This window comes from Mandrillus leucophaeus, unplaced genomic scaffold (assembly GCF_000951045.1).
Source record: "Mandrillus leucophaeus isolate KB7577 unplaced genomic scaffold, Mleu.le_1.0 Scaffold246, whole genome shotgun sequence".
NCBI classification, from domain to species: Eukaryota; Metazoa; Chordata; class Mammalia; order Primates; family Cercopithecidae; genus Mandrillus; species Mandrillus leucophaeus.
Window position 1 is genome coordinate 2,733,327 of NW_012102543.1, and position 10,758 is coordinate 2,744,084.

The following is a 10,758-nucleotide window of genomic DNA, read 5'->3' on the forward strand; positions in this document are numbered from 1 at the left end:
TGTAGACCTGTGAGGAGGTAAGAGGTGTGTTGTTAAGCCAGGGACCAAGAAATATAGTGGCTAACTAGACAGGTGAGAATTCTTCTTGTGTATATTAGAGGAAGGACATTCGGGCAGTCAGCATTCCACCTTCTAACCATAGTGCTGAAGTGCATCTCAGTAAATGGTGGGATCATAGTGTTTGCTTTTGTAGGCATTATGAGATGTTGTTCTTCAGTAGTAGGGGTTAAGTTGCAATGATTGCTGAGTCACTGTTGTCTGAATGTGCCCACCTCTTCAAATGCGTCCGTCTCTTCAAATGTGTCCTCAACACAAAGAATTTGAGAACCCCTGGCTTAGGAAGTAGGGCAGGTAATTATGCGTAGACTCTTCTTTCCTGGTGGCTGCTGCCCCTCGCCCAAATCTAAATGCTCAGCACTTACTCCTTGATGGAGCACCTGTTCCATGGGGGCCAGGCCTATGCAAACCTACCCCCAAAAGTCCAAGGAAGCTGAGAGGCCAAAGAAAGAAGCTGACATATCCAGTTCCTCAGAAATATGTACTTAATAGGGACTTACAAACAGAAGTCATGTCTGTGTCTCAGGCAGCAGTAAGGCAAGATGGTGGATCCTGTACCATTATTCTCATGCCGAGGGCTTATATGCTATTGGAAAAGGGTATATGTGATTCAGAATGGATGTGTAGAACAATTGAAGTCCTATAACATTAAGGTTGTTTTGACCTCAGGGCAGGATTTACAGTAAGTACCTACTCTCACGCAAGGAACATCAAATAAACTGGAAATCTTAGAGGACTTCCTAGAATAAGCGTTAATCAGAAGTTAAAGTGATGGATTAGCATCCAAGATGGAGTTGCTTTGGCCTCCACAGCACCTCCTCTTTGTCAGGCACTGGAATTGCCATTAGCAATACAGACGCAATTCTTGCTCTCAAATGCATAGCCTAGTAGAGGAGACAGATCAGTAATATATACATAAAGTCACAGATAACAGTAATAGCAGTAGTAACCCTTTCTGAAAGGGGTAGTAGTTTTCAAGCATTTATAGTTTACACACACAAACCAACTCAGCAAGCCCAGTATAATTTCCCTACTTTTATAGATGAGGACATTCCTTAGGTTCTGACAAACCATAGGTGGAGGCTCAGTCTCAAGTTCTTCTCATCTATACTAACTGACTTCCTGTGCAAAAGGATGAGTAAATAATAGCATCAGAGTGAAACAAAAGGCTGTGAGGCGCAGAAGAGGAAAGCCTTGAATCAAAACTTTAGCCTTCAGAGCAGGATGCAACAATCTAGCTTTTTGTTTACTTTGTTCCAGTGGTTAAAGCAGACCCGGCGAGTGGAGCGGCCTGGAAATCTGACTTTGGTTAGCTATGGTTAGAATTCCTTCTATTTCTGCCTGCATGCCCGCCCCCTTCTAGTACTGGAAGTAAACATCTTACTTGCTAGAGGGATGGGGTTAGGGAGAAGGGAAGTCCTCACAATAGGTCTGCTGTTGTGTAAAGAATTCTACAAGATGCAGATTTAGACCAAGGCAGTGGGGGCAGTGGCGGAAGGGGTGGTGTCAAGGTCCAACCCATCAAGTCCCTTCTGTGGCTGAGGCTCGGAATTGATCACATATATTTGTCATCAGCTGAGTGATCTGTTTAACATTTTTCCTGGTTAGGCTCTCCGCACAGAGAAATATCCTGGGAGATCAAATTCAGTCAGGTCTGTTCTCTGTTACTTAATGGAGTTTAACCTGAACAAGGGTTTAGCAGGGCTCCCAGTCCCAAGACTATTTTCACATGGGCTCATTTTCCCACTTAGCAGGGTGAGTGAGAACAGTGAGTGAAGGTTTCACTGAAAGAAACCAAAAATCCAAGCAAGAGGCCTTGGTGGTGGTTTCCTGTTCTGGGCTCTGCTTTGGGGCTGAGGTCTCAGCCTTTGCACCACAGGATCCACAGAACCCCATGGACACTCAACAGAGCCAGTGGCTTGTTAGCCAGGGAAGAGAAATTCTAGACAACCTACTGAGAGGTGGCAACATGCTAGCAGCCCTCGCTCTTGGCGCCTCCTTGGCCTTGGCATCCACTCTGGCAGCGCTTGAGGAGCCCTTCATCCTGCCACTGCACTGTGGGAGCCCCTCTCTGGGTTGGCAGAGGCCGGAGCCACCTCCCTCTGCTTGCAGGGAGGTGTGGAGGGACAGGCGCGGGTGGGAACCGAGGCTGCGCGTGGTGCTCGCGGGCTAGCGTGAGTTCCAGTGGGCGCGGTCTCCGCAGGCCTCCCGCACTCGGAGCTGCCAGCCGGCGCTGCCGGCCCAGGGCAGTGAGGGGCTTAGCACCTGGACCACCAGCTGCGGAGGTAGCGCCGGGTCCCCCAGCACTGCCGGCGCTGAGCTCAAATTCTCGCCTGGCCTCAGCTGCCTCACCAAGGGTCAGGGCACAAGACCTGCAGCCTGCCATGCCCAAGCCCCCCCTCCCCCATAGGCTCCCACACGACCCAAGCCTCCCTGATGGGTGCCACCCCCTGCTCCCTGGCGCCCGGTCCCATCGACTGCCCAAGGGCTGAGGAGTGCAGGCGTGGCTTGCGACTGGCAGACAGCTCTGCCTGCAGCCCCCGTTGGGGGGAGGCCAGCTGGGCTCCTGAGTCTGGTGGGGACTTGGGGAACTTTTATGTCTAGCTAAGGGATCATAAATGCACCAATCAGCACTCTGTGTCTAGCTCAGGGTTTGTAAATACACCAACTGGTACTCTGTATCTAACTAACCTAGTGGGGACTTGGAGCACTTTTCTGTTTAGCACTCTGTGTCTAGCTCAAGGATTGTAAACGCACCAATCAGCACTCTGTGTGTAGCTCAGCATTTGTAAATACACCAATCAGTACACTGTGTCTGGCTCAAGGTTCGTAAATACACCAATTGGTACTCTGTATCTAGCTAACCCAGTGGGGACTTCCAGAACTTTTCTGTCTAGCACTGTGTCTAGCTCAATGATTGTAAACACACCAATCAGCATTCTGTCAAAACGGACCAATCAGATCTCTGTAAAATAGACCAATCAGCTCTCTGTGAAATGGACCAATCAGCAGGATGTGGGTGGGGTCAGATAAGGGAATAAATGCAGGTTGCCCGCGTGAGTGTGTCTGCACCCTGTGGAAGCTTTGTTGTTTTGCTGTTGTGGTAAATCTTGCTGCTGCTCAGTTTTGAGTCCACACTGCCTTTATGGGCTGTAACACTTACTGGGAGGGTCTGCAACTTCACTCCTGAAGCCAGCGAGACCATGAACCCACCGGGAAGAAGGAACAAACTCCGGATACACCATCTTTAAGAACTGTAACACTCAGCGTGAGGGTCCACGGCTTCAATCTTGAAGTCAGCCAGACCAAGAACCCACCAATTTCGGACACACTATGGAGTGGTGAGCGGCTCAGCTCCGCATTGTGAATGGAAGTCAGAGGAAGAAGAGATTTATAAGAGTCTTTTAACAAGTGGCCCAGCTGACTAAAATGGTAAAGACAGCGAGAGGTTGAATGCGGTGACTCATGTCTATAATCCCAGCACTTTGGGAGGCCAAGGCAGGAGAATCACTTGAGTGATTCTAGGGGTTCTAGATGTTCAAGACCAACCTGGGCAACATAGTGAGACCTTGTATCTACAAAAACCAAAATCGTCAGAGGCGGTTGAACCAGAGCAATTCCATCTTGAATAGGAGTTGTGTGAAATAAGGCGGAGACCTCCTGGGCTTCGTTCCCAGACAGTTAAACATTGTAAATCACAGGATGGGATAGCGGTAGGAACAAGATACAGGTCACAAAGACCTTGCTGATAAAACAGTTTGCAGTAAAGAAGCCAGCTAAAACCCCCCAAAACTAAGACGGTAATGAGAGTGACCTCTGGTGGTTCTTACTGCTACACTCCCACCAGTGCCATGACAGTGTACAAATGCCATAGCAACATCAGGAATTTACCCTATATGGTGTAAAAAGGAGAGGCATGAATAATCCATCCATTGTTTCGCATATAATCAAGAAATAACCATAAAAACAGGCAGCCCCAGCTCTTGGGGCTTTTCTGCCTATGGAGTAGCCATTCTTTTACTCATTTAGTAAACTGGCTTTCACTTTCCTCTGTGGATTTGCCTTGAATTCTTTCTTGTACGAGATCCAGGAACCCTCTCTTGGGGTCTGGATTGGGGCCCCTTTCCAATACAAAATCAGCTGGGCATGGTTGTGCATGCCTGTTGTCCCAGCTACTTGGGAGGCTGAGGTGGGAGAATCGATTGACCCCAGGAGGCTGAGGCTGCAGTGAGCTGAGATTGCACTATTGCACTCCAGCCTGGGTGACACAGTGAAATCTTGTCTCAAAAAAAAAAAAAAACCAAAAACAGAAAGAGCTGGGAAAAAAATGGGTGAAAGAAGCAGTTACCTTGTGCCTGGGAAACAAACATGGAATGTTTTGTGGAATGTGAGAAAACTGTACGAACATTTCAATGGAGCAAGAGGTGGTGAAGATTTCTTTTTCTTTTTTTTTTTTGAGACAGAGGCTTGCTCTGTCGCCCAGGCTGGAGTGTAGTGGCGTCATCTCGGCTCACTGCAACCTCTGCCTCCCGGGTTCAAGTGATTCTCCTGCATCAGCCTCCCAAGTATTTGGGACTACAGGGGCCCAACCACCATGCCCGGCTAATTTTTTGTATTTTTACTAGAGATAGGGTTTCGCCATGTTGGCCAGGATGGTCTCGATCTCTTGACCTCATGAGCCACCCGCCTCAGCCTCCCAAAGTGCTGGGATTACAGGCGTGAGCCACCGCACCCGGCCTGTCGGTTTCTTTAGAGCCGTGATTCAATGACATGTAGCGTCAAGTTTGTGTGAGTGTCACATTTTCTTTGAATAGTGTTAAAAATGACTCTAAACTTTTGAATCATCAAGGGTCAGAAGAGGTCACTTAACTTTTTCCATTATACTCAGCTGCTCTTCTTAGGGGACACTTTGTGCTCTTGTGAAGTGAGCAGTTGAAGTTCCAAAGGCCAGTGTGGTATGCCCTGTTTCTGACCTCTTAACCTGTAGGTGTCTTGAGGAAGAAAGTGGCTTAAAAAAAATCTTTTGTTTCCTCTGTGCCTGGAAGGGCCAGGAGGGGGTTGAGGGCAGGCAATGCCAGGTGGCACTCACTCTCAGGATTGTGCAAATGAGTTTCTCCTTAAACTTTGTCCGCTCAATGCCTCATTGGCCCCAGCCTAATCCTGGCCCTGGGGTCAAGCACAGTGCAGAGAGGACAATAGGAGCTCCTTGGCCAGGCACAGTGGCTCACGTCTGTAATCCCAGCACTTTGGGAGGCCTTGGCAGGTGGATTGCTTGAGGTCAGGAGTTCAAGCTCAACCTGGCTAACATGGTGAAACCCTGTCTCAAGAAAAAAAAAAAAAAAAAGAAAAAAAGAGAAGAAAAGTAAAGGAGCTCCTTTGTTGAATGAATAAGAGCATAAGCAAATAAAGTGTACAGGGAAGGACACACACAGTGGAAAACTCTAGATACTGAGTGTTTTCACAGCCTTTGTCCAGCCTGTGTTACGAAAGGTTCATGTTGAGGTAGATTAACTGGGCCTCCATATCATCTTAGCTCAGGCTGCTGTAACAGGGTAACATACGGTGGCTCAGACAACAGGCATTTCTCTCTGAAGATTCTGGAGGCTGGGAAGTCCAAGATCAAGATGTTGGCAGATTCAGCTCCTGGGGAAGGCTCTCTTCCTGCTTTACAGATGATTGCCTTCTCACTGTGTTCCTCATATGACAGAGAGAAAGAGAGAGAGAGAGTAGGTGGTCTCTATTCCTTTTCTTATAAGACACTAATCTCATCATGGGAGCCCACCCTCATGACCTCATGTAAACCAAATTACTTCACAAAGGGCCCACCTCCGAATACCATCACACTGGGAGTTAGAACTTCAACAAATGAATTGGGGTGAGGCAAGGCACAAACACTCAGCCCATAATGTAGTGCATTAAAATTACACATTTTGGGTCCCTGCTTTGGCACAAAAGTTTGATCACTGTAATAGAATTCTAAAGTGGCCCCCAAGATTCCCTCACCCAGTGTGTATAACCTGTGTAATCCCATCCCTTGAGTGGGTGGGCCTGACCTAATCAGGTGAACTCTTTAAAAGAAGGTGTAGAGGTTAGAGATCAAAGAAGAGAGATTGGAGGCATGAGAGGAATTTTTCTTCAAGGAGCCAGTAGCTACATTGTAAGAGGGTTACAGGATGAGAAAATGGGAGAGGCCTCCAGGAGCTGAGCAGTCTCCAGTAACAGCCAGCAGGAGGTGGTCAACTCAGTCCTACAACCACAAGCAACCAAATTCTTGATGCCAACCTCATGAGACTCTATGCAGAGAACCCAGCCACACCACACCTGCACTTTTGCCTCACTTTCTTGCTGGCTGTCACTGGGGGCTGCTCTGAGCTCTTAGGTGATCACAAATTTGTGTTTCATTAAGCGGCTAGGTTTATAGTAATTTGTTACATAGCATAGAAAGCTTATCTCCTTTCTACAATGGATCAGTCCACCTCTCCTGGGTCCACTGTCTTATTAAAACTAGCTCTCATTTGGTTGTTGATTACATTTTTCCCTCACATTAATATATAACCTCTTCATTTTAATCCATAACTGCCTTCTTTTTTCCTCTATTGTTTCCTTTGGGAATTTACATAGCAATTTTGAATCTACTACACACATTGTTATTTGAACACTCACAGAAAACTATTATCTTCCCCCCGCCCTCTACAAAGCATCTCCAGGGCACATATTATTGTGAGGCCTCCATTTTCATCCTTGCAACCAGTGTTCAGAGCTCACAGAGCTTATCATGTTTATTATATAACAATAAGACATAAGCCAAAACAACTTGCTGCTGGGCTTTTAAACATAGCAACAGCAGAAATCTTTTCTGGGCTTGAGGAAGAGCCACTTCAAATGTCTACTAATTTCAGCAATTTTCTGGTCTATGGAATGAAAAGTCTAAAACTGGCTCTGAAGGTATTTAAGTACACTCACAGAAAGCCCTCCGCTCCACCATCGGACACCATGACGCAAGGGGGCAGGTGGGGAGGAAAGCGGCACGCTCCCTGGTTGTTGGGATTCACAAGCTGCCTTTCAAAGGACTATTGCCTGGGTGGCAAATGCTGTTGGAGGAGGAAAGCGAAAGGCATGAAACAGGGACCCTTCAAAGTGGCCACCATGGTAATGTCACTCAGTGGCACAGGGCTTGTTCCTCCCTTTTGTTCTCTTTTCTAGTAGGAGGACCATCAGCAGTTGTATTCAAATGAAGAGCTCATTTAGTTGTAAGCACTAAAAACCCAATCTGGTTTAAGCACAGCAGGTTTCTTGGCTGATGTAGTGGATTGAGCCAAGGCTGTGTTGTTTCCCGTGACCTCCCTGTTTGGTTTCATTCTCAGGCAGCCACTCCCCACACAATGCCCTTCGCTTTCCCACTCCCAACCCAAATCTCTGGCCTCACCCCATGGAAAAAGGGTGCCTCTTTCCTCCATTCCAGCCATGAATGCTGGGCTGACCATTTGAGCTTTGGTCACATGTCCTCCCCTTAAATCAGTGCAATGGCCAGGAAGATGGAACCCACTGTTTGGCCAGCACAGGGCATGTGTGTCTACTTCTAGAGCAGGAAGATGAGGCCACAAGGATTGAACGTGGGGGAAGGCTGGGTCCCCAGAGGAAAACCGGGGTGCCATTACCATTGGAGGGTGGAGTGGCCACTGGGTGAACCACGGATGGCCTCCAGCAGTGGGACCTATCCCAGTACCAGATAGAGCTGGGAAGACTTGAAGACCAGAGAGTCCATGGGGAGCAGAGGCTTCTCCCCAACTCTGTGCTTCTGCTGAGTCACCCAGCATCCTACACGTTCATCTGTGTGTGTGCACCTCTCAGCCAGGTTGTCTCCCTGGAAGTAGAGTCAACGTGGAGGTGCATAGCACAGTGTTTCTCTGCCTCAGGCCCTGTAATTTCCTCTCTTGGCCCACAAGAGGTAGGAATTTCTGTGCCCCTGTCCCTGTGTTCCTCTGAGAGTGGACTGCCTCTTCTCCCTTCACAAAAATCTGAGGGCTGTAGAAGACTTCACATGGGGGACCTGGCCTGCTGTGGGTGGGAGTCTGCCTGCAGTAGGAAGTGGGAAGCTGGAGTAACCTTGGGTCCCAGGCCTTTGGAAGCCTACATTGTCCCGAGAGCTGTTGCTTCTCTCCATGGGCTCGTGGGGTTATTCCGTCTCCACTCGTGTCCTATTGGATCTGCCACCCAGCAGGACCTCTCCGTATCTACTTCCTATGGGTTCTCCCCAGAGCATCTTTCAGGGGTGCCATGACTCCTGCTTTCTGGATTGAGGCAGTAGGAAGGGCTCTCCTGTTTCTAATTGAACACTGGCCTATGCCAGACTGACCAATTACTCCCTGATCATTCAAAGTGTCTCCTCCCCTTGGGCAGGTTCCATTTCTGCTTAGCCAGAGAGATTTCACTATTCCATCAACGAGTTAAACCCTCTTTGATGGGGAAGGCAGAAGATTTTCCCTATGTGGGATACATACTTGGAAACTTGGCTCTTAGCAGTTGGATGAGCTATATGCAAAAGTAAAGTGCCAATTAGTTTTGCTGAATTTTATTAATATTGGGGGTCCATTATAAAACCACCCATTAGGTCTATAACAGCCCAACTTAAAATATATCCTAGTGGGGTTATCTATTTGATTCATGATGCTTAAATCAGTAATTTTATACTTAACATAGAGAATGTGATTCAATGATACATTTACGTAGCAAAGTTGTACTTATTAAATATTTACTCAGTGTAAGGTACTGAGCCAAGGAATACAAAGATACCTGACACTCATTTCTTCTCCTCCAAAAGTTTATAATCTACTAGATGGGGCAGATGCATAGCACAAAAATAGCTAAATGTGGTTCTGTGTCAGAATCAGTCTGTTTCTTTAGAAAGACAGTTTATTTGAAGTTCACCTAACTTCAAGCTTGAGCAGTTTTTACTGACACTAACTAGGGTTTGACTCAGGTGTCTGGTATTAAAAAGGGCTACTCAGAAGCTCCAAATACCAGGAAAGGTTCTGGATACTGGGGAGGGGCTATAGAGTTTCAGGGATTCTTTTGCTTCAAAATTAAGTAAGAATTTTTTGACTGCTCTGAAGGAAGCTGTGTGAAACCCAGTGGGAAAAAAAATGACTAAATTATTCTTGATCTTTTGGCATTTAACAGAGCAAAATGCAAGTGGAAAGGAAGCAGGAATATCAGATGATCAATGGCACATTAATGATCTGAAGAACGGTTGGTCCATAGAGTGTGCAGAGAATCCATTAAAGGGAATGTATCATGTGAAGTCAGAACAGATGGATGTCACATTGAGTCAGCAATGATGAGGGGACAGGTGTTGGACATTGACAGGGTCTGCTACAGTCACCAGAGAGAAGCTGTCTCAAAGACTTGAGCCCCAAGTCTAAACATCTCTGGAAAGGACCCTGGTTTGGCCTATCTTTCGTCACAGGTCACCCTTGGACCAATCACCTGGGGCCCAAAATAGCTGATGATTCTGTAGTAGCCATAGGAGCTACTGGGGTGGGAACATGTGGGGAAAGTAACTGTGAGGGGTGTGTACTAACTGGGGAGTTAGTCCTAGAAAAAGAGTGTCCGGTATGCCTGACTTTAGCTGGAGACATTTCTGTGGCTCAGCTTTAATTTTCCAGTATTCAGCATTGAGTTACTCTTGTTGCTTCTAAGACTCTGACATGAAGTCCCAGTTCTTAAAAAAAAAAAAAAAAAAAAAGCCGTGGATGAGACAATAAAATGCCCATCTGGATTGTTGCAACAGGGTATTGTTTTTCACCATGTGCCATATGAGTCTTGCCCGAGTAACTCAGTCCTTCTAGAACTGGACTTCTCAGAGACAGGGGTTCGTATGAATCTGTTCTCATGTTGCTGATAAAGACATACCCGAGACTGGGTAATTTATAAAGAAAAAGAGGTTTAATGAACTCACAGTTCCACATGGCTGAGGAGGCCTCACAATCACGGTGGAAGGTGAAAGGCACATTTTACATGGTGGCAGGCAAGAGAGAATGAGAGCCAAGCAAAAGGGGAAACTCCTTATAAAACCATCAGATCTCATGAGACTTATTCACTACCATAAGAACAGTATGGGGGAAACCATGCCCATGATTCAATCGTCTCCCACCCGGTCCCTCCCACAACACATGAGAGCTACAATCCAAGATAAGATTCAGGTGGGGACACAGCCAAACCATCTCAAGGTCCTTACCCTGAACCTGGGCCTATGACCCAGCTCCACTCTCACTGGTAAACTAACCTGATGCTAACTGCAGAACTTCCCGCTTTCCTGGAATCCCAGCTGCTGTGCTTTTAGCTCCATGTTTGTCTCTTCCTGCTGCAGTTAGCTGAGCCATGATGACTGCCTCACAAAGGCTGCCTGCAAGGCAAGGTTCAGCGTGAAGGCTTTGCATAGACTTGACCCACGGAGTGAAATAGTAAGAGACTGAGAGAGTCAGGTTCTTGGAGGTAGCCAGCACCAAAATTGTCTGGGAGGGCAGGGTGACTCCGAAAGACCGTCTGGGGGAGTTCTCACACGTTCTTGACATCTTCGTTTCTCCATACTTTTGGCACAGGGAATTTGAGCTGGCTGGAGTGGGTGGACGAGGTGGAATAAAAAAAAAATGAAGACAGCTTTAGACACCAAAATTACAAAATCTTACTGTGGATTCTATC

At 47.1% G+C, this 10,758-nt stretch overlaps 1 protein-coding gene across 1 annotated transcript in view; it reads left to right on the top strand.

Annotated features, from left to right (window-relative positions):
• The window catches only part of LOC105541888, a 25,924-nt gene extending 18,632 nt beyond the window's left edge, over nucleotides 1-7,292 (top strand). Inside the window, 2 exon segments of the mRNA XM_011983155.1 lie at nucleotides 6,679-6,996; nucleotides 6,999-7,292. Of these exon segments, the coding sequence (XP_011838545.1) occupies nucleotides 6,679-6,996; nucleotides 6,999-7,292 (612 nt within the window).
• The last annotated feature ends 3,466 nt before the right edge of the window (nucleotides 7,293-10,758 follow it).